The sequence below is a fragment of the Carettochelys insculpta genome, chromosome 29 (genome assembly GCF_033958435.1).
Source record: "Carettochelys insculpta isolate YL-2023 chromosome 29, ASM3395843v1, whole genome shotgun sequence".
Lineage (NCBI taxonomy): Eukaryota > Metazoa > Chordata > Testudines > Carettochelyidae > Carettochelys > Carettochelys insculpta.
Genome location: NC_134165.1, coordinates 14,185,634 through 14,209,142, shown reverse-complemented (window position 1 = coordinate 14,209,142; position 23,509 = coordinate 14,185,634). Strand labels below are relative to the sequence as shown.

At 57.2% G+C, this 23,509-nt stretch overlaps 1 protein-coding gene across 1 annotated transcript in view; it reads left to right on the top strand.

Annotated features, from left to right (window-relative positions):
• Positions 1-23,509, top strand: part of LRP1 (LDL receptor related protein 1) — a 169,046-nt gene that overhangs the window by 26,436 nt on the left and 119,101 nt on the right. Inside the window, exon 2 of the mRNA XM_074980191.1 lies at positions 12,611-12,733. Within this exon, the coding sequence (XP_074836292.1) occupies positions 12,611-12,733 (123 nt within the window). The remainder of the gene's footprint in view (positions 1-12,610; positions 12,734-23,509) is intronic.

Sequence of the window (23,509 nt, the reverse complement as noted above, 5' to 3'; positions counted from 1 at the left end):
GTGGCTCAATGCCTTCCCCTCCCCCAGAGCCAGGCACCCCCGCCCCCGTTCCCGCTGCCACCCAATGCCAACGACTCACTGGGGCTGCCGCCAGCACGTGCTTCTCCCTCCAAGTGGGGGGCGCATGCGCAGAGCCGGAGCCCCGTTTCTTGGTTCAAAGAGCCGCATGCAGTGGAGAGCCTTGGGTCGGCCGCCCCTGAGCTGGGGGGCAGCCAATGAAATGAACAGGGGGCTGGGGTAGAACAAACCCGAGGAGGTGTCTTCACGCAGTGTGTGGCCAGCTGGGGGAACTCCTCGCTGGAGGGTGCTGGGAGGGCCAAGAATAGAACCGGGCTCAAAAAAGAGCTAGGGAAATGCGTGGAGGACAGGCCCATCAGGGCCGGTGTCCCTGGCCTCTGTTGGCCAGAAGCTGGGAATGGGCCACAGGGGATGGGTCACTGGTGATTTCCTGTTCTGTTCATTCTCCCTGGCGCACCTGGCATGGCCCCCTGTTACTGGGCTGTCTGGCTGTTCCCCTGTCCGTACAATCTTTGTCTCCAGAGGTGTGGTCTCGGGGGCAGCGTCCGTTGTTTTTATTGGGGATTAGCACCTCACAGCCTCCCCCCCGCCCCGGCACTCTACACCCCGTTGTGCCAGGTGGGTGTATAAATAGAAAGGGGGAGCAGGGAGAGATGGCTCAGTGGTTTGAGCACTGGCCTGCTAAACCCAGGGTTGTGAGCCCAGCTCTTGGGGGGGGTGGGGGCGTGTAGGGACCTGGGGCAAATGGATTTAAAAATAATAAAAAAAGAAAATCTGGCAAGGGTGGGACTTGGTCCCTTCCAGTTGCGCAATAGGTGTATCACCATATATATATATATATATATAATATAGTGTGTTGCCAAGGTGATGGCCTCTCTCTGTGCCAGTCCGTCCCTAAACCGATTGCAATGAGAGGGGAAACTGAGGCACGGCACAGTTGTCCCGGTCCCCAAGCCGGCCGTCATCAGAGCTGGTGAGAGAATCCCAGCCTGCCCAGCCCCGGCTCCTGCTGCCTTTGAGTCGCCTACGAACGGCTCCCATGTAAGTTTTCATTTGCGATTCTAGCCACGCGATTTGCCGTCTGACGTATCAGGATAGCCCTTCTTCCCTGGTGCAGCCCAGGCTTCTGCAGAATGGAGGGGGTGGGAAGAGAGCGGGGGCTGTGTGACTGTCTGCGGGAAGCTTTTAACCCCCTTAGATCCTGCCCAGCTGGCTGCTTCACCTGGGATTAGGAAGGGAGGTGCTTTCTTCAGGAGTGGCGCCTGTCAGGGTAGCACCCATGAAGCAAGATCCCGATTGCCAAAATAGCCCATGAAGCGTTCAGTGGCACTGGAAAGCTTCTGTCTCTCACCAAGGGCAGCTCTGTGCTTGCCGGGGGTCGGTACGCTGCACGCGATCCTCTGGGGGTCAATTCTGCTGCGTGTGTGAAGACCCGGCAAAATGGATCTCTCAGGGGTCAGCTGTCGACCCTGCTACTCCACGCTGGTGCACAGAGTGAGGGACGTCGGCGTGAGCCCGCAGAGGCCTGGGCTACACCAGGGAAGAAGGTCGATCCTGATACGTCGGAAGGCAAATCGCGTGGCTAGAATTGCGTATTTGCGATCGACTTTGATCCCTAGCGTAGACCAGGCCCAAGAGAAGTCGGCGCAATGAAAACGAGCTCATCTCCCACCACTTGCGTCTCTGTCCTGGGGTCCCTTCGTGCCAGGCGCTGCACAGACAGGACCTGCCCTGCAGTTTTCAATCCAAATGGACAAGAGGCCGCAGGGGAGAGGAACTTGTCCGTTCCAGCCAGGGTGCTGGGTGGCACTGCCTGCCAGGGAGTTGCTTTCTTCCCACGTTTGGGAATGGAAAGTGAGCAGGGTTCCCACTATTTTTTTTTGTCAGTGTGGAATAAATTTTGTGTGCACCAATGCCTGTAGATGTGCACCACCCATAGAAACACAGGCTGCCGGCTAGGGGCGCTCTGCTAATCACCTGGGCAGCACCTGAATCTCTCCTGCACAGCACCTCAGCTTACAGGGACTGCTGGTAGGGAAGGCTACTTCCTGGGACAGCCTTGCTGTGGGTGGCTGATGGGGAAGCTGTCACGTTGGAGCCGAGAGAGGGATAAGGCCCAGAGACATCGGGCGAACCTCTCCCCCTGTTTGGCCAACAGCTGCAGACGATAAACAGAAGCGGGCGGCTGGGACGATGCAGCTGTGTCCTTTCTGGGCCGCGGAAAGAAATGTTCTCAAGGGCCTCGGCGGAGGCTCTGCCAGCCCTGGGTTCTAACGTCTTGCGGTTCTCTGAGTCAGGAAAAAAGTAAGATAAATGCAACTGGGGGCGGGGCCCTGGAAAGGCATTCAGAGATTCTTTCCTGTTTGTTGTTCCTCATCTGGAACTTCCAGCTGCGTCTCACTAGCAGCAAAGACATGCGTGGTTCTTAGGAGCGGTGTCGAGCTTCCAGATCAGTACAGTTTTTTTCCCCCTGCAAAGCTGTGGATGCCTTTACTGCTCACCAGCATTTAGGGTTTTTTTTATGAGTTTATGCCCTGCGGTTTACAGGCAGCCGGCTGACATGAAAGGAAAAAGGGCAAGGAAAAAAGTGTGTATGTTAAGGTCAATATTTACTTTGTAATTGAAACAGCCCTGTCCCACCCCGCCACTGAAATACAGCTACAAACAGCACAAATGCCTGTGGCTTTTGCAAAAGGGAATAATTCCGAGTGTTAACAGCGCCTCATTCATGGAAACAGTTGCTCGCAGAGAGCTGGGCCGGTCTGAATGTGCCAATCCCGGGAGCCGGATGTAAGAATGGCAAAAATGTTGCGTGTGGAATGTGCCGAAATCTTATCGTTTTTTTAAAAAAAAAAAAAAAATCAAAACAAACTTTCCAGTTTGGAGCCCAGGAGGCAGCCTGCAGGACTGAAAATGCCCCGCTAGTTTGCCTTGTTTTACAAAGCAACAATTTTGCCTTGACCGGCGGGTCAGTTAACGCCACGGCGGTTTTACAGAAGTTTGAACCGCGCGGAGGCAAGAACTCAATCCTTGTCCGAGTTAGGCGCTTTCCATTGCAGGCCTTGTGATTTAAAAGCCTTGATTCCTGGAGTCATTCGATTGACTGTCAGCCGCTTTTTGAAAAAGCAAGATTCTAGTGTTCTCTCTTCCACCTGATCGTGTGAAAATCTGACCCTTCCGTGGGGAGAACCCAGAAGGTGGAACTACTTCCCGTGCCCAGGAAAGAGAAAAAAAACTTTCATTTTTAAAGGAAGAAGAAGAAAAAAAGTTTCGTGACCAACCCAGGCAACCCATTGCGGGTGTGGCGTGACTCATACTGCTTGAATGTTTGGGACTGGCAGCGTTAGGTCTCTGGAAAAGAAATGCTTGACGCCAGGGTTGGACGTAAAAGGCCAGATCTTGCCTTCAGAAGCTCCCAGTGTCCTGTGACAGAAGCATGAAGGATTTCAGGCTTGAAAGGTGATTTTTGTGGTGTGAAACCGTAAAGGGCTGAGAGAACGGGACAGGGTTACAAACGCTCTTAGGACTTTAAAGCTTTTTCAGTGTGCCTTAAATTTAGGCTTAGTTAAGTTTTGATACCACAAACTCACAAAGCAGCGCCGTCGAAGTCCTGTGGTCACAGGGCAATGCTCACAAACAGCCCAGTAAAGGGGTGAAGTCCAGGTTTCTGGTTTGCTTTTGCAAGGCTGAAGGTGAGATTTTCCTGGAGTTTATTATAAACATCGAAAGAATATTTAAATCAGCTGATCTGGGGTAATACCAGGGACGTCAGCTCTTGCTGGCACTGGAAAGCTTGTGTCTTTCACAAAGAGTGCGTCTGTGCTTACGGAGCGGTCAGCACGCTGCCCTCGATCTTCCAGGGGTCAATTTTGTTGCATGTGTGAAGACCCAGCAAAATCGATCTCTCTGGGCTCGGCCGTCGAGCCGGTACCCCATGCTGACGCGTAGAGCGAGGGACGTCGGCGTGAGCCAGGGAGGAAGGTTGATCCTGATGCATCAGATGGCAAATCACGTGGGTAGAATTGTGCGTCTGGGATCGACTTTGATCCTTAGTGTAGACAAGGTCCAAGAGAAGTTGGCGCAATGAAAACAAGCTCGTCTGCCCCCACTTGTATCTCTGTCCCAGGTCTAACGTGGCTACCTGAGGCTGCAAGTGAAAAAGAGCGTTTGTCAGTGAAGCGGCTGAACCGAATCAGAGGCCGGCTGTTGAGCTCGAGTGGCTGGGGGCGTGGAGGGGGGTATCAAACAGAAACGGAGCAGATGCGATTTGGGCCCTTCTCAATTGATCTGCGAAGTCCCCTAAGCAATGGCGTTCATTAAAGCCGCCCCACGCTTGCTGGTGTACGTGCCGCTGCAATGTGATGGAAAGAAAGCGCTTTGCCCTTAACTTGTCGGTTGCAGGCAGCTCCCTGTGAAGCTCAGCTGGGTTGAAAGCCCCAAAAATGTTGGTTTGGAAAAAAAAAAAAAAAATACAAAATCGCTTGATTCTGTCTTTCCAATTCCACTGGTATGTTAATAACACACCAGACCTTCCCCCCGCCTCCTGTCCCCTTCCCATGTGACCTTAAACATGTCCTTTGTGCCCTGGCCCAAACTTGGAAGTCCTGCCTGTGAGGATCTGAAGTATGAATGCGTGAAGGCTGACGGTTTGTGTGAGCGTGCGGACAGATGGCCGGACCAAAGAGGAAAAGTGTTATCTGTCCTGGAAGTTTGAAAAGGAGTTGTTCCGAAATGCAGGGGGCTTGGGGGACTCAGCTGGGAGGTGTCTTAACAGACGTTTGGGATTGTCCGATTCCCACCCCTCTGGTGTAAAATGGAGTGGGGGGTTTCCATCCAGACTGCTCAAGTTCCCTCGGAGGGAGCTGCTTTTCCTTGACCATGTGGCATAGAGCAGCCTTCCAAAGCGCTGGCTCATGTGCCCTTGTGCAAAAAGGGAAGGAGGGGAGAAAAAAGGACCAAAACCTCAACCCAAACCCCATCAGGAATGTGGCGTTGGTTCGTTTCACTGCTATCCCTCCCCCGGAGAACATCTGGTTTGCAAATCACGCTCATTCCAGGCGATCTTTATTGCTAGGGCCGTTTCCTTTGCAGAGACGAAACCCGCTCCCTCCCTGCAGAGGACGACTGAGCGGGAATGAGGAAGGCAGCAAGATGTGCTTAAGCCAGACGTTGACCCTTGTTTACGCCAAACCCTCCCTGGGTGTGTAAACCGGCCTCCAGCACCGCGGCGTCTGTGCCGGACTGCGGTTGCGGCCTGTGTCAGTTTCATGCGTTGCGCAAAAGCTGCGTGGTTGTAGCAAATCAGTATCTTTGTCCTCCTTAGGAAGGTGGTGGGCTGGGGTTGAGCGTGTGCGCAGGTGGGTGCCTGGGGTGGTGCAAATCGAATCCGGACCCTGTCCGACTTATCCTCGGCGGAAGAGCTGCACCGTAGTGGGGGATTCGGAGAGTCACGGGCCAGGGCGCCCTTCGGGCCAGCGCTGCCGGAACGGGGAACAAACTGGCAGCCCTTGCCCCCAAAGAGCTTCCAAGCTAAGGACCAACTTAGATGTTCTAGTCCAGGGGTGGGAAAAATATGTCTCGCCCCACTGCTGGATTCGGCCCAGAGCAGCCTCAGGCAGGCGCCCTGCCCTGCTCTGCCCCCACAGGCTGCTGAAAGTGGCCGGCTTCAGGGGCCACGTGTGTCTCTGTGCACCCCGTGGCCGGTGCTGTGCGTGTTGCCGTCTGCCCCCGGCACTCAGAGGGCCCCCTCTCCCCCGCTCCAAGTGGCACCTGGCATGCAGACAACGCATGGCCCCCGCAGCTGGGGGCCACTGGCTAGGAGCCGCTTAAGGTAAGTGCCTCCCAGCCAGAGCCTGCACCTGGTAACCCCCAGTCTTCTGCATCCTGCTCCCCACACCCTGCACCCCAATTCCCTGCCCCAGGTCAGAATCCTCCCCTGCTCCCGCCCCGCCCGACCCTGCACCTCTTCCATTGATATCATGGAAGAACGCGGCCCTTGACCACTTACCAAATTCCTGGAGTGCCCCCCCGGCATCCAAAACCTGTTGCTCCCCCACCGTGACGGCCCTTTCCTTGTGTGCACTGGTGGGCTATTGCACGGGTCACCATAGTGTGCCGGAGCTGTGATCAGAGCCCCTGGTTTTGAGGCAGATCCTGGCGGGTAGAGGAACCAAGGCACAGAAGCACCTTGTCGGAGGTGAGCGGCAGAGAGGGGCTTGGAACCCGGATCTCCCAAGGGCCTGTCTTGTGCCCCACCCCTTAGACTACGCTGCCTCTCCATGGCCTCGATGGAGGCTCTTCATTTCTCTGGTCACCCGCCGGCTGTGTCCCGCCGTTAGAGCAGAAGGGGCTTTCTCTCCCGCCAGAACAGTCGCTCCCCCTTTATTTGCGGCAGAACGGCTGGTGACTGCTAAAGAGGCAAATGGTTTCCGTGCAGCTGTACTGGCCCGGCTGAACGGGCCGGCCATTGTACCCTGCATGAAGGGCCCTTTATCCTCCTCCCAGTGCCGCCTCTGCCGGTGCTGAAGGGAAAAGCGTGGGCCATTGTAAAGGGTCTTTCAGTGGGCACCTTCTGCGATTGTCCACCTGGGGCCTCGCCGTTCCTATTTCTGGGCCATCTTTGGCCCCCCAAGCACATCCAGCAAACAAACAAAAAGTGTCACTGCTTCCCAAGAAGTTTGAGAAGTGAAGAGAGATGCAATCTCTATTTGCTGCCCCAAAATGTCTCGGTGACTTGGGTTTTGTCTGCAAAGCTGCCCAGGCTGCCACGCTGGGACCACCTTTCAGAAACACAGGGCGTGGTGTGAGTGGCTGAAATGACCTTCAGCCCAAGTGAAATGCATCGGTGAGCCAGGCTCTCAGTTTTCACACTGCAGCTGGGTTGAAATGCAACCGTGGACAGTGAGTACCTTTTAGCCTTCAAGTACCATGCACGCCGCAATTTCTCGCAGCTGGGAGAAGCCCTTTTCTCCGCTTGGATCCTCTCTCCCAGAAGGAGGAAACAAGGGTTCCCAGCCCAAGTGTTGATCCGGGGTGCTGCATCTACGAAACACTAGGTTTTGTGGTGGGAGGAGTCATCGGGGGCACTGTCACCCCCCTGCCTTACGAGTGCGGTTTCTTCCTGCGGAGGCCGTGCTCAGGCTTTGGGGTGGCGCAATGTGTCACTTTCCTACTGCAGTTTCTTTCTGGCGGTGCCGTCCCTCTGCGGTAATCCTGCTTGCGCCTGGCTCACAGGGCGGAGTTGCTTCCTGGCGTTCAGGTGCATGGTCCTGAAAGAGGGGGATGTCTGCATGTTGCTTGTGACCACCTCTGTTCCAGGACTCATGTCCAGTGTTCCCTGTAAGCAGCTTCCCAGGAGAGTTTCAGGTTCTGCCCAGCCGATCAGCAGAGGGCCTGCAGCCACCTACAGTGGGTAGCGTGTGTTTCTACTGGTCGTGCACGTCCATGCTTACCTGCACATCACACAATTTATTCAGCCCATGGATGGCAAAAATTAGAGGGAACATGGCTGGAGTCTGTTGTGCCGCATAAACGAGCTCAGTGAGAACGTACCCGGAGCCTGTAGAAAGCTGGGCCTCGGGAGGCCCCTGGCAGCTGCTGCAGAGCGGCCCGTTGGTGCATGCTGTGGATTTCAACCTTCTCTGGCTGGGGATTTCCTGCCCCCTTAGCTTTTGGGTTGTGAGCGAGGGGTGCAGAGGGGAATGGGGAGCCTGAGACCAGGGCACCAGCTTTGTATGGGCGCAAGACTATCTGGAGTTAGAACAGTAATCCAGAGTTATGGCCGGATTACTAACTCCCCTGCTTCAGGGCACAGCCTGCGCTCCCACTCCAGGGCTCAGGAGCGAGCTGTCCCTCTGGGCCGCTTGTCCCCGAATTGCCTCTTCCCGGGTTCCTGCCTCTGGAGCGTCTGCTGCTGGTGACTGTCAGGCAGGATGATGGACTCCAGGTGGCCGTTGGTTCTGATCCAGCAAGCCGGCTCTCTCTGGCTGGGGTTTTCCATTGAGGGTGGTGCTTCTTCCATAAGGTTTTGCAAACCACTTCAAAGCCAAGGTCCGTCCGCTCCTGGAGTGTCTTTCCAGCCATGGTAGCCTGAGATGCTCCAGAGAAAGGTGTCAAGAAACCTGCAGTGGGCAGGGCTCTCCCAAGGGGTGGTCAGGCTCCCCTCAAAGTCTCCCTCGAATCCCTAGTTAGAGAGGACCCTGAAACCTGGAGTCTTGCCGCTTACAGGGCTAACGCGCAGTCATGGGAGAGGAACCTGCTCTCAGTGGTACATGAACGCAGAGCCCCAAAGAGCTCCAACCTGACAAGCATGAGGCTGCATGTCCCTTGTCCAACTTGCTTTGGGTGATGATAGACGGGCCAGAAGGGACCTGAGGAGATCACTTCTCCCACGCCCCTTCCTCTGCTCCCTCTGAATGCTGGTAAATGGGGAGCTTTGCCAGAATCCAGGGCTTCTGTGGTCTGACTGTGGCTTGTCTCCGCCTGGGAGTGACTCCGGAATGAGGGGAAATAAGGAAACGGAGGGTCGCCTGGTGAATTTACGAAGTAGCAGGTTTAAAAACCGAAGGAAGGGACTTCTTCAGCCAGCACCCGCTCAGCCTGCCTGGAATTGGCTGCTGCGGCAGGCTGTGGATGTAACAGGGTTCAAAACGGAATGGGATAAGTTCATGGAGGAGGAGTCCGTCCGTGGCTGGTAGCCAAGAGATTTAGGGACGCAGCCCCATGCTCCCAATGTTCCTAAACCTCCAACTCCTGCCAGCTGGGACGAGATGCCAGGGGAACTGCCCTGTGCCAGTGGCTCTCTGTGACGCACCTGGCGTTGGCCGCTGTGGAAGGGCCGGGGGCTGAGCCAGAAGTAGTTTTGGGGTGACCCAGTCTGGCCGCCGAAGCGTTCCCCCGAACTCCGTGCGGACACTCGTATTCCGTACTGGGCTCGTTTAACCCGCTAAGAGCTCATTGGCCGTAGCCCCCAGGACAGGCGACTGGCACACCCGTGGCTGCTGCGTGGTGCGGAAGAGTTTCCTTTCAGCCCGGGCCGATTGACTTTTCAATTTTCCGGTCTTGTGGCAGTGACAGATTTATGTTCCATCCCCCTCAGCCCCTCCCTGCTGCTGCTCCCGGCAGCCCTGTGGTTGCCCAGCCCTGCGCGGGGAGGGCCAGGTGGTCCCTGCGGCTACGTCTTTGCGGCAGCAGCCAGAGGGGGAAGGACGGACCGTGCTGCCCCCATCCCCCCACCCGTTGGGAGCACGAGGCGATGGCACGGTCGTTAAATGTGGCAGCCAATGAGTCACATCACCCAGAGCAACTGCATCAGTCTCGCTTCCCAACGGTAATTGCCCTGGAGACGGGCACAGGGGAGGATGCAGCGGGCGGGAGCCGTAGGAGGGTGAAATTCCCTCTGGGGAAGAAGGGTTGCGCTGGAACTTGGGGGACCACGTGTCTTGCACAGCCCGGCATTGTTAGTTGTTTCAAACTTCCCTGGCTCACGTGTGCCAGTCGGGGAGAGCAGAGGCCCTTTCTCCCTGAGTCCCTCACGCCTCTGGGCGTCCTCCTCGCTCCTCTTCATCGCCTGTGCCGCTAGCCCCACAGTCTGCCCGCTGCAACGTGCTGCAGTCGTGCCCGGCTCTCCTGGCTGGAAAACGCTGTGGCACCATTTGGGGGCACGCAGGCGCCGCACTGGGAGAGCGTGATTTTGTTCCCGGCGGTGCTGCTGACTCCTTACTTGGCCTGGACCGAGTCAGCCCCACTGTGTCCTTTCGTAGTGCCTCCAGAGACAGCGTCCCTGTCCCAGAGACCTTCCCCTGCGCTGCTAACTCCGGTGAGCCTCGCAGGATCCAGCTCCCTCCGCTGTCTCCTCTCCCGCTTTGAGCGCTGGGCTCCAGAAGGAAAGCCCGAGTCTCTCCCTTTCTCGCTGTGGGGCTAGGAGGGAAATAATTCAGGCCTTGGTCCTGCCCAGCCCCAGGGACCGAACCGGGGCCTTGCACGGCTGAAAGCAGGAGGCTGTGGCTGAGCTGAGTCAACTCAGGCGTGTGCAGTTGACGTGAGGGGGAGCCGTTTAGTGGTGTATCACTTGCGGGTGGACCTGCCAGCCCCGGCTGTTCTGGAACAAGGCAGTGCCCCAAAAACAGGGGGATTGGCTTAACCGTCACGTGAGCTGAGACAAAATAGCTAACGGGCAGGGCTCTCTTTCTTACAGGCCCCATCCTGCGCAGGCGGGGCTGGAGCCAGCGGGCTAGGAACAGCAGAGGGGCCGCTGGGCTTCAGACCCTAACCCACACCCAGCCCCTAGGCCGAAGAGGGCGAGCCACAGGGCTGCACTGCTGCTGGAAGCATGTCTCCTGGGAAGCTCCCTGCCCTGCAGTTACCCCGGCAGCCCCTGCGGGTCACGTTGCTGGTTTTTCCCCTCCAACCAGAAGCTGCTGGGGTCGTCTTTTCTAGCTCTGAGAGCTGAGCTGGTGCCGGAACCTGGGGACTCCCAGGAAAAGGGCAAACGTCTCCGCTCATACCACAATATGGGGAGAATCGGCAACCTGCTGCCGGTCACATCCCTCCCCCCACCCCCGGCGTCTCAGCCTGGCCCTTGCGTGTGCGTGCGCCGAGGAGCAGCTGCAAGGCCGTGCACCATTAGGGCTTTGAAATTGCCACCCTGCCTTACTGCGGCTGTGGCGCCCAGCTTTGAGCCCAGCGTTTCTCTCTCTCTCTCCTTCTCTCGCCTTTTTATTTACGTGAATGAGTTGCTAATTGTTTGCTGCTTTTTTTTGTCCTCTCTTTATTTTTAAACCAGCTCCGAGCTGCAGTCCCTGGGCAGCAGTTCGCCGAGAGCTGCTTTTCCGCTGTGCATGGTGCTCTCTGGAACGAGAGAGCCCTTTACGCGGCGGGAATTAGCACAGACCCGCCTAACCTGAAAAACACCCCCCCGTCCTCCAGCTGCATCGCACCAGGGCTCTGACTGGATTATCCTACCGGTCCCTCGTGCCTTTAAATGCTTTGAAAATACCGCCAGCCAGTCGCTCATCCGCGTCCCAAAGAAATACGCGGCCCCCAGGGAGGCCTGGCTGTCTCCCGGCACGTCCATGTGAAACTGAGCAAGTCGTTCCCAAACGTTTATTACGGCGGCTCTGCTCCTGGTTGGGAGTCCCTGCGGCTGGCCAGCGGCCGCCCCCTTCTACCACTGGGGTGGAGGTCTGGCCACCTGGGGATGTCGGCTGGCCTTGGTCTTCCTCTGGGACCGTAAATCAGGTAGATGCTGAGGGCCAAACTCCCGTTGACTTAGGTGTCTCGGGAGCTGGGCTGTGGTGTGGTCATGGCTCAGGCCCCATCAGTAGAAGCGGGTGGTGGAATTTCCCTCCCCTGGGGGGTTTGTGAACCCCTCAGGCGCAGGCGCTGGCCTACAGGTGGATCCAGACGCATCTCCGGGGGCTGCGGCTCTCATCCCAAAGATGGCTGGGTGCTGGAGGATCAGCTCGTAGTCCCCTCCCATTGGGGACAGGGGACCTAGAGGGGGTGGGTGTGGGTGGGGGGGTGGGTGGAGGGAGAGGGCCAGATTTCTGCCCTGTGTGGGGCTGAGCTAGTTTGCTTCTGGGTGTTGTCGGGGGGTGGTGGGAGAAGTCTCCACTCCCCGCCCCAGTTGTGGTGAATCCCGCACCCCCTCCCCCCCCAACGCAGCCCATTTGCCTAAGGATGGAGCTTGAGGTCTGTCCAGGCTCTCCTGTGGTGGCTTTTGCCATGGTGATGCACCCCGTAGCTTCCTGAGATGGAATGGGGTGGACCGTCTGGTCTGGTGGGTGGTTCCCCATGGGAAGTCTGGACTCCTGGGTTCCGTACCCCAGCCCTGCCTGCGGCGTGACCCTGGGCGCGTTGCTTTCCTGCCCCGTGCCTCAGTTTCCCCCTCACACCTTTTGTCTTATCTCGCTCGATGTCCGTCCAGGGCCTGGTCGAATAGGCCGTGGGCTGAGATGATGCCTTGAGGTGTCCCTGCAGTACAAGTGAGCCCTTTTACGGGGGGGAAGCTGAGGCACGGGGCTGGGAAATCCTTGTGCGAGGTCACACTGTGGGTAAGCAGTGGAGCCAGGAATAGAGCTGAGGAGTCTCAGGAACCCGCTGTGGGATTTCAGCTGCAAAGGCCCCAGGCTGGCGTATGTGTGTAGCGATGGAGAGTGTGTGCGCGGGCGTGCGAGGGCTTCTTGGAGAGCGAATTGCGTTCTAGCATATGAGATCACCAGCCAGCTAGCGGGATGTCACCAGCTGCGTTCTCCATGCGATTTTAAGAGAGGTCCTTCCTGTTTGGGCGCAGCTGGATGATTTAAACTTTGTTTTCATTCTCTAGCGTAAAAAATAAACCGCCTGTGGCTCCCAAGCGCTAATTTATCTGAGTTAAATGGTCTTTAAAATCTGCTAATGCATCGAGGATCCCAGCTCCTGTAATTAATGCCGCTCTTTAATTTCTCCTCTTTCCTTCAGGGCGAGACAGATGGACCCCGCCGCTCAGACATTTAAAAAAACCAGATCCAATTCAGCGTGAATGTCTTGTAATGACTTGTCTTGGGAAGAAACGCACCACGTTTAACATTGTCTTATTTCTTCTCTGACCTAGCCCCGAAGACCTGCAGCCCCAAGCAGTTTGCCTGCAGAGATCAGGTTACGTGCATCTCTAAGGGCTGGAGATGCGATGGAGAGAAGGACTGTCCGGACGGATCTGACGAGTTCCCCGATATATGTAGGTATCGCTTTGTTTCCTATCCATCGTGTGGCCGCGGTTACGTTTTTCTGCTGCCCGCTCCTTCTAGCCAACGTGGGAGTTTCCTACCTTGCTCGTTTTCTTTCTGGTGAGCTGTTCACTCACCAGGTCTGGCCGTGCAGAGGTGTGAGGACGCAGGGAGTTTCTAGGAGTGTAAACCGTCTGTTCTGTAGGAGCCGTTGTTCTTCCCGGTAGCCCAGGCGTGTGCTTCTGAAAGGCCCCGTGATTTGAGGGGACCTGCTGCCACACAGATGCCTCGGGGTGTCACACTGACACTTTTTTTTTTCTTGCTGTGCATTGGGCAGAGGCTGGCCGGCCCCAGCCCATGTTTGGGGGTGGCAAGGTGTCTGCCCTAGCTGTCCTGTGGACGGAGCCCAGGGTGGCCTGGGGGATTCCCTGGGGAGCCAGAGCAACCTGGCAGCCCACTCCGCTCTGCCACCCGTCTCCCACCCCATTGCATGCTGCTTCTCTGTGGCCGTGGGAATCGGAGCGCCCCAGCCCGGGTGAATGTGGGGGCCTAACCTCTGCTTCCACCCTGCACCAAGCCCCCCCAGAATCCCTGGCTCACATTGCTCAAGGGAGGGGGCTTTGTGCTTTGGTGGCAGGAGGGGCGGGGCTTGGGAAGGGGCGGGGTAGGGGTGGAGCTAAGGCAAAGGAGGGGCGGGGCCAGTGGCTGGGGTGCTGGGATTGACCCAGGCCCTGCATCTCTGTAGGGACAGTCCTGACACTGGGAAGTAAACGAGAGGAAAGGGAGGATTTAGCCAAAGCCGTTTATGCCGAAGGAGCGGAGTCCACAGCGCTGTGTGCCTCCTGCCCGAATCATTCGCGTGGGGCCTTCGCTTTGGGCTGTCCCGTTATCCGGGTTGCTGAAATCCTGCGGGCTGGTGTTAGGGGTGGTGCTGGGGATGTCGAGTATCGGCTGCATCAGCACCGGGCGGGGGTTGCTCCCTTTTCAGCAGGGCACAGAGCCAGGCCCACGTGGGGCCTCGTCCCTCAGCCCAGAAGCGGCAGGTGTTTGCAGAGAATGGGCGACGGGAAAGCTTTGGTAGCTTGCGCTGCTGCAGGGGGAGGAGTGCGCCCGTGGGTGGGAACCTGGATGATCTCAGCCCCGTTTCAGAGATGCATCGCTCGGATGGGTTGTGCTGTGTTCCCCTGCAGCTGGTGAGAAGTGCCGGCCGGGGGCATCTCTTGAGCAAAGAGCTGCGAGGCAGGGACAGACCCGGGGAGGCAGGGAGGGTGTGCGTGCAGGGGGGCAGAGATGGCTTAGCTGGAATCTGTGTCTCTGATGTGCAGGTTTCAGAGGGGCTCTGTGTGCGGGATGGGACTGGAGGGGAAAGGAGTCGACTTCCCTGGTGCCAGGAACAGCCTGTGGCCAATCAAAATAGCCTTTCCCAGCTGTGTGTGTTTGGTTTTGGGTCCGTCACATCCCTGTGCCCCAGCCACAAAGGCTGGGCGGGCCCCTGGCTGCAGAGCAGCTGCGTGGAGCTGTGGGGACTTTACGGGAGTGGTCGGACGGCTGGTCCGGCGGAGGCTGGCTTGCCAGGAAGCGAAAAGGAGAGAGAGTAACAGCAGGCGGATTCCGATTGTTCGGGAAGACGGGGTACGTGGGCGGAGCTAGGAGGGGACCTTGTGTTGGTGGTGGTACCTGTATACCACCACACGGAGCTGCATGGAGCATCTCACAGGAGGCGGGCAGCATGGCCTAGTGGATAGCGCTCTGGCTTAGGACTCAGGAGACCTGGCTTCTGTTCCCAGCTCTGCTACCGACTTACTGGGATGCCTTGGGTAGGTCACTTCCCCACCCTCTGCCTCCATTTCCCCATCAGTAAAATGGGGACAGTGGCACCTCACTGGCAGAGTGCTTGGAGACCAACTGGAGGAGAGCTCTAGAGAGGAGCCGGGTATTGTCGCCGCGAGCCCTGCCTTAGGGATAGGCTTGAAATGATAAAGTGCTTTGAGCCACATACGCAGGGGGCTGCCCCATCATGAGTGGCTCGTGCGCCCCACCCGGACCGGTCTGTCTGTCCCGCGAACACTCGGGCAGCGTGGTCATAACTTGCCCCACCAGTGAGGTCTCCTTGGACTTGTAAGGCCTCTGGAAGGGTTTTTCTAAGTAACATTCTTCCAAGGTGGCCTTTGCACTTGGCGAGTGGGTTATTTCCCGAGGCAAAGTGACGGGACCAGGAGGGCGAACGAGTGCAAGAGCTGGGACCCTTTTCCATCCTGTAGGCTCTGCAAGGGCTGAGCTGATGCCGCTGAGCTGCAGCCATCTCTGGGGAGGGGTGAACAGGAGCCCTGAGCTGTTATCTGTTTTGTCCCAACCGACGCCTCTGGGCCCACATTCACCGCCACCACTGCACTGGCTGTGGTCCCATCCACGGGTCTCAGTGCTGAGCTTTGCTTAGATCGGGGAGGATGCAGATATAGCCCGAAGTGGTGCCCAGCTGGCAAAGACAGGCAGTTGTGTTCTCGCTCTGCCCTCAGGCTTTCTTTAGCTCGTGGCAGATGTGGGGTCAAGCTGCCGGTTACCCCTCACAGCTCCATCCTGGTGCATCTCGAGGGGAGCCTGCCTCAGGCCCTCAGCCCGGCAGCCACTGTGGAAATGGGCAGCCTTTGAGCTTTGCTCCTACGAGGAGAGGTTCTGCTGAGCAGATTTCATACCTACTCCCCATCCATGGCTCCTTCGCCTGGCGGCAGTCAGACCCAGAACCTACCAGGCACCTCCAACCGCACAGCTTGCAACCCCATAGCTCAGCTGCTCTGTTCCTGCCCTAGGGGATGGGCTGTCAGCTAACTCTGAGTGCCCAGTGTAAGCGAGTGCAGCCCCAAGGCTGCTCTAACCGTTTACCACACATTTCCCGGGAACCGCAGGGGGGCTGAGAACATCCATAATGCATTGTGCTCCAGCCGCGTCCCTGGCTTTGCTCCATGCTGGGGGCAGAGTTGCAGAATTAGCCCACCAACCATGGAGAAGGACCAGGGTCCAGCCTGAGAAACAGGCCTGTAGCTTCTGTAATCAGATTCTGGCCATCAGTGGAGACCTCTGTCTGCCGTCCATTGGCAGCTCGTCTCTGCGCTTTGCAGGAATCCCGTGTGCGTATTTGTTTGGCTGATGAGTGACAGGCACGTTCCTTCCCAGGCCTGGTTGGACTTTGTGCAGCTGGCTGGAGAGATGAGCAACTTCTTGGTGGCACAAAGAACAGGAACCAGATTTTCTCTGACGGCTTCCTTCTTTTCTTCTAGGAAACGCAGGCAATGTGCTTTTTTTCGGAAATACGCAGCAGCAAGAAGGAACTGCTCTTAAATCTCGGGCAGGGCGCGTTCAGCAGGCAGGCTGGGGGTAGGGAGAGAACTGTCTGGGTGGAACACAGGCAGGGCGAGGGGGAGACGACCAGGGTTCCCAGTCTGCCCCGGACTTGCTGGGTTGCCTTGGGCAAAGCCACGAGATAAATGAAAATTCCCGCAGGCGCCTTTCTCTGCATCTTAGCTACCTGTCTGCCCCACGGGGGATATAAATAACCCCGCAGGGGCAGGGTAGTGTAGTGGGTAGAGCGGTGAAGCCACCCTTACGACACCTGATTCTCATCCCCGGCTCTGGCCCTCCACTTGGGCCAGCGTCTTCCTCTTTCTCCGTCTCCATTCCCTGCCCCCTTTTCTCGTTCTTGCTGTTTTCACTACCTTAGAAGCCGAGCAGCATCGGGCAGGCAGGGACCTCAAGCGTGCAAGGCAGGGCTCAGTTACCTAGACTGGCCTTGACTGAACATTCCCCAAAGGTGGGGAGTCCACAGCCTCTGAGGGAAGCCGAGCCCGGCACGTAACTGCCCTGCAAGTTGGCAAGTTTTCCTAAGATCTAACCTGGCTCTGCCTGGCCTCAGCCAAAGCCCATTGCTGCTTGTCCTGCCTTCAACGGCTGTGGAGAACGCATGATCACCCTTCACATAACTGACGGCTGATGCTGGGTCAGCCACCCCGCATCTGTCTTACAGGACTCCTGTGACTACGTCCAGAAGGGTGGCGTCTTTTTCCACAAGCGCACCGCAGCGTGGGCGATTGCTCAGCGTGAGCAATCCGCTCTTAAGCCGCGTGACGGCCTGGCGTTAGCCCCCAGTTTGGTCTTCGTGCCTTTCATTGTGCCTTCGTCCTTGTTGCCTTTCCCTGTGTTGATTTCCAAAGCGTCAGGGTCCTTTTGGGTTCCAGTCCTGTCCTCAAAGATGCTTGCAAGCCCTCCTCACACGGCGTCAGCCACAAATTTCACAGGCGTCGTTGGATTCCTCAGTGAAGGTGTTGACCGGGCTTGGATCCAGGACGCAAGCCTGACACACATCTCCCCATTTGACAGAGAACCATCGTACAGCACGTGCAGAAACGGAACCAGATCGCCCATGGGTTCTGTCGTACTCTTGACAAGCCTGTGACTTGCTGGTGGCATAAACCCTGAGCTAGCTTGTTCTAGCATTCCCGCAGCAGTCACAGTAAAAACGGGACTCTTGGTAGCACTGTTCCCTGTAGTCTTTCCTAGCCACGTGAGCATTTTTCCACCCATGTGCAGAATAATTTTTTCATGTGCACGGAGGCCCGTGCACCACCAGTCAAAACGAAACGTAGCAGCGGGCACTCTGCTAATCAGCTGGGCGGCATTTGAATCTCTTCTGAGGAGCTGCTTGAGTGCCTTGCTTACAGGGAACACTGCCTGGTAGTGCACCAGAAATCTTCGGCATTTCCGCGGCTCTTCTTAAAAAGATGGTGCGAATTGAGCTAAAGCCCCCGGTGCCCCTCCATCAGAGAAGCCTTAGCTCCTCTCTACACCGTAGTCTATGAAAAATGAGGATTTATTTGGTCATAAGCTTTCCTGGGTAAAAAACACTTTGCAAGGTGCAGCTCTGTGCCTCTAAGTGGCGTTTCCCCACGAAAGCTCCTGCCCAAATAAATCTGTTAGTCTCTAAGGTGCCCCAGGACTTCTCGTTGCTTTTGTGGGTGCCGGCCCCTCTGATACTGTTCCCCCGCCAGCGACGTAAGTTCCACCGACCTAAGTGCACAGAGCTGTGTCGGTGGGAGAGCGGCTCTCGGAGACGTAGCGTCCGCTTCTAGAGGTGGTTTTTGTATACCAGAGGGAGAGCTTTCTCCCTTCAGCACAGAGCGTCCTCACCAGGCCTGCGGGAATGGTGCACTCACATCACTACAGTTGCTGCCCTGTGTGTAGGGACCTACCCTTATTCTGCCCTGTTGGGGGCAGAAGTTAAGAAAAATCTTTTTGAAGGTGATTTGTTGAATGCTCCTTGTCCGGGTTGCTGCTGACGAGCTTGTTGGGCTTGGACACGGTCAGTTTATTTTACGAGTTGACTGCAGATAAGCAGGAGCCTTTTAAATCCGGGTGCAAGTAAAGAAAACAACCCGGGAATGGCCCCCCTCTTCTGGAGCCTGGAAGCCTCTTGCAGCAGCTTCCAGCATCTTAGCTCTGTGTGGGGCATGTGCTCACGGACCTGGGACGTAGCAGCAGGCGGCTGAAGCTGGGCCCTGCCTTGCGCTAGCAGCAGAGAAAAGGGGCCGTCTCCCGCTGGGTGAGCGAACCTGTGTTCAAGCACCAGGGAGCCACAGGCACTGGGCTGGGCGGGCTGAGTTGACGCCTGCGGCTGAGCTGGGCTTGGACTGGAGTTGCTAACCCAGGTTGCCTTGTTTGAACCTCTGCTAACGAACACGGGTGCGGAACGGAGCTGCCTCCTCCTCGTGCAGTGCAGCCGCAGCCTAAGCAGGATCAGGCGGCAAAGCAGCTGCCCAGCCCCACGCAGAGGGAGGGATCAGCGGTGGCGGTGGATGAGGCGTAACTCAAACCAGGCTGTCTTCTCTGTGGCAGCAGCACGTCCCCTTCAGACCTTCCCCGCCGGCCAGCCGGACTTCCAGGCACCGCGTGCGCTGGAGACTTTTGTCTGGGGACGGGAGTTGACTTGGGAGGCACAAAACTCAGGTTGTGCCCTGACACTGTGGGGGCAGCATCCTTAGGAAGCCGGTGGTTGCCAGGTGTTTTTCACACTCAGGGTGAGACTGCAGCCATGGTGTGCTTGCACGGATGTGAGCGGGCGTGTAAGTGCATCCGTGCCTGTGTGCCACTTGCTGAGACTTTGGGGGGCAAATCCCTGGTGACGTCGCTAGTTACCCCGGCGGAAGGCCTGGCCTGGCTTTGCTACGCCAGCAGCTGTGACATCCATTTGCACTCGGCAGTTGCAAGGGACCGCTGCGTTTGCGCTGTGGCCTTTGTCCACCCTGCTCTGGCCCAGCCTCCCTTGGGCACACCCAGGGATCTAAGCTGTCAGCACCTGCGAGGGGCTGTGAAGCCCCTATCTCCTGGGGCTGTCAGAGGGGCTTTTCGCACACCAGCCCGACCCCGGCTACGCCAGGCCAGCTTATCTCTCTGGCACGGAGAGTGGGTTGTGTTTTAAAGCCCAGGAGTGCAAGCTGCATGTGGGAGTGCTGGAGCCCGGCACGGAGGCAGCACCGTTTGCATTGGGGAATAAGACTGGGATGGCATCGGAGGCTGATGAAATGCTGTCTGGTCCCAGCGGTTTCCTCGCTGGGGAATTTCTGAAGCATTCCCCGGCTGCGGTCCTGCAGCGGCAGCTTAAAGCTAAGCCTGGGCATGGTCTCCTCTGGGTTCGCACAGGGAAACTGCATCGGTTTAAGTGAAACAGGGCCCGCTTGCCCATGTAGAGGAGGGGTCAGATTTTTCAAAAGCTCCTGGAGTTCAAATGGGATTCGGTGCCTTTTTGGTGCGTTTCACCCAGGTCCGACATGGGGGCGGTGTGGACTGATCCCGAGTGGGTGGAACCCTGGACTGGCTCTAGGGGAGCTGAGTTCGACTTTGGCTTTGCGGCTGGGCAACTCGCTATTTTGTCCCGGGCCTCAGTTTCCCTAGCTTGGAGGCGAAGATGACCGACCCGCTTTGCCAAGCGCTTTGAGCGCGACTGCTAGAAGTGCTGCAGACAAGGTTGCTCGTGCAGGTCACACGGAGGGGCGTGTTAATGAGTAGGGGTGCCGCCGATCTCCGTCCCCCTCCCCGTCCAGCCTGAGACGCCGTCGTCCGTGTAGAAGGTTTGCTCTGTTGTGCTACCAACGCATCCCCCACAGCAGCTCTCTGCAACCTGTGGCTTCAGAGCTTCACGTGACGCTTGAAGGACTTCTCTGCGGCTTCCGACATGATAAGTACGAAGTTTAAAAACAAAAAAAAAAAAGCCTGATTATTTTCGATAAATGGTGAACGTCTGACAGCCCGACAATGAGCAACTCGCATCTAAATAGCAAACAACGTGTGACCTCGAAACGTTGGCCAACTCCCCCATAGCTTCGTCCAGAGAGAGAGGGAGGGCTCGGGAGTCAGAGTCAGGAAGCCGGTGGTACAAACACACGTGAAGTGTGAGGAAGTGGGATGTGTAAGATGTTTGTGAACGTCCTGCAGTTAACACACACCGCGTTACAAGTCATGGTGTGCGCGTGCGTCTTAAACGAGGGGTCACGAAAAGTCCGGCAAGAAGGATGGATTGTCTGCAGCGCATTATTTATTAAGGACCTTCTCGGATTCATGTGCATTGCGGCTCTTGAATTACTGAGCTTTACCAAACTGGGAGAAAACCGGCTCTTCTCGCTATGTTGGCTGCCAGCGCCAGCCCCAGAGACAGCCAGCCGTGTTTGTCTGTTTCAGAGGAATCCTGGGGCAGCTAATCAATTTGTTAGTCTTTAAGTTGCCCCGGGACTCCTCCTGGTTTCTGCTTCTATGTGTTTTGCAGTCTGCTGGGCCGGGGCGTCTGCATGGGGACGGTCCGTGGGGAGAAGTGCGTTTGTGGGGCAGTGACCGATGGATGTGAGTCCTGCTGGCCAGAAAGGAGCATCAGAGGGGCTGGTTTCAAAAAAGTGCCGTTCGAAGTTCAGCCTTCTCTAAGGCATCTGCCAGCCAAACAGGGAGGCAGCACAGACCGATTGTTTGGTCTGCATCTCCAGCTCCCCCCGCCCAGCTGCCCTGGCACATCGCAATCAAAGTCTCTCCCGTCTGACTCTTGGAGTCATTTGGGGAGGAGATGGGCTCGGATCCTCAGCTGGTATGAAACGGGCAGCACCGTGGGGCGTGGCTGGTCTGTGCCAGCGGGGACCAACTGAGCAGGGATAACTCAGTGGTTAGAGCACTGGCTCTGTCAACGCAGGGTTGAGAGTTCAATCCTCGAGCAGCCTTCAAGGGCCTGGGGCAGGTTAGGTTTTATAGCTCAGAGAGGGTGCTTGGTCCTGCCTTGAGGGCAGGAGTCTGGACTCGATGACCTTCTCAAGGTCCCTCCCTGCTCTACAAGATGTGTGTTTCCCCCAGTGTTTCGCCACCTCTCCAGGTAACCCATCCCAGCGCTTCACCACCCTCCCAGTGAAATAGTTCTTCCTAGTATCCAACCTGGACCACCACTGCTCCTTGTCCTGTCACTGCAACCTCAGAGAACAGCCTCTCTCTGTCCTCTTTGGACCCCCCCTTCAGGGAGCTGAAGGCTGCTGTCAAATCACCCCTCACGCTTCTGTGCTGAGGAGCAAGCCTGAGTCCCTCAGCCTCTCCTCATAAGTCCTGCGCTCTCCCCACCGGGTGCGGTGTGTGCGGCCCGTTTCTCCCTGCTGGCTTGGGGAGCTGCAAATTGAGAGGGCTGCCGGTGTGCCACCGGGCTCCACCTTGGCAGCCAAACGCAGGACCGGCCCTTCGGTGCAGCCTGGCTTTCCTGGTGTGGGACCAGGGCTGCACAAATGAGTGGCAGCGTTCCACGGCACTGGCGTGCTTCCCTGCTGCCCGGCCGGTGCGTGAAAGGGTTTCCACTGGCATCCCCAGTTGTAGGGAGGAAGGGGGAGCTGGAGCAGCCCGGAGTATTTGCATTGGATGAGGTGGCTGGAGTTCGAAAGCCCCTCCGCCACCGGTATGAAGTGGTCGGAGGCTGGGCGCTCCTGGATGCGTGGGCCGCGTATTTTTGCGGCGTTCGTACAGCACCTAGCACCTTCCTCCAGGCGCGGGGCCACCATCCGAATGCTAAATAAGAGGGATCTGGGTGTGGCTTACGCCAGGGCAATCGCAGACACATCCATGACAGTGGGGTGTAACTGAGCCTTCCTGTCCCACACTGACTCCCCAGCCAGGCAGCCCACGAAGTCGTCCCTGGTCCTGGCTCGGTGCCCTCTTATCTCTCACTTGTTGTTCTTTTCCCATTGTTACAAGTCTTTGGGCCGGTGCCAAATCAATTACAGGCTGCGTTTGTGGGGGAAAGAACTGCTGCTTTTAAAGTGGTTTTCCGAGGTTAAAAATTCCTGTCTAATGCAGCCCTTTGGGGTGTACCACAGGCTTGTCACATGTAATGAATTGGCTCGTTTATTAACGAGCAAATGCAGTTGAAAGGAAACAAAGTGGCTTGTAAATTAACCCTGCCCGTTTGCGATAAGTAGTTGATCAGCTCTTTCCGCAGGGATGATGGGCTTTGCTGGACGGACTGCATGCTGCCTTTGGGTGCCTTCCCGTGGCCGGTTTGGAAACATGGCTAATTAACCCTTAATTTGCAATTCGGCTGGGCCTAGGAGAGGGCTGCTGTTTATTTAGTGCTCTCTTTAGAGACAAAAGCCATTGTGTAGTGGCTGTTAAGAAGGCTCTAAATCTAGTTGGAGGGCCGGGTAATAAATCAAACTGCCTTATCCCAGAGGAGGGGATGGCTCAAGCAGTGACAGAGTTTGACAGAACCTAGAAGCCCGGAATCTCTGTCCCCTTGTGGACCCAGGTGTCCTAACTCCCAGCCCCTGCCCTGTTCTGACCCACTATGCCCGTGGGGTGCCCTCCGCAGCCAGCGTTTCCTCTAAGCTGAGAGATTCAGGTGCCGTCCGGCTGATTAGCCGAGCGGCCGCAGCTGGCAGCGTGTGTCTCCGCGGGTGGTGTACGTCCACGTGTGCCTGGGTACACAGAACAAAACTTAATCCACCCGTGGATGGAAACAATTCGAGGGAGCCCCTGCCTGTGGCCCGGCAGGGTTCTGCATGCGGCCCTCGAGACGCGTTGTTTCCCACTGCCCGCGCACAGGGGTGCCGGTTTCCAGCCGTGTGGTTTTTCTCCTGCCGTTGTGACTAAAGCGTTGCTCCTACAGCCCCGGCCCGGGACGCGAGGTGCGCACTGACTGCACACAACGCTGTGAGGGCCCTGTGCTCCCCGGCTGGCCAGCCGCTGTGATTCCAGTCCTGCACCTTTGAGGTGCGCAAGCCCAGATAGCAAAATACCCTCTCCCGGTAGGGCGTCTGGGTTGCGAATTCTGCAGCCCACGGAGCTGAAGGAGGGCCACTCCTGCTGCCCATTCTCTAGGCCAGGGTGCCCATCTCGGCACTGTAAACAGAGTCATCCCTCCTGGGCGGCCTTGCATAGGCCTCTCACCCAAGACAAAGGAACAAGGAGAACATGTGCTGCCCGGGGAAGCCGGGGTCTCCCTTTGTGCGTGTTACTGGCTGTGTCCGTTGGCGTGGAAATGTTCTGGGCCCGGCGCAGCGGGCAGGGAAGGGAAGCTCCGTATTTCACAACCCTGACCTGCGTCAGAGGTTTGGCTGGGAGCTCGGTGTGCTGTCCCTTGGCCGTTTGCCGTTCGGAGCCTGTGCGAGTGAGTTTGGAGGGCAGGGAGATTGCATGGAGGTTCTGGCTGGGAGCGGTGCTAAACAGCTCTCGGTCAGGGTCGGGAAGAACAAAGTCAGGCTCTGTGAGGAATCGGGTAGCCCTGGCTG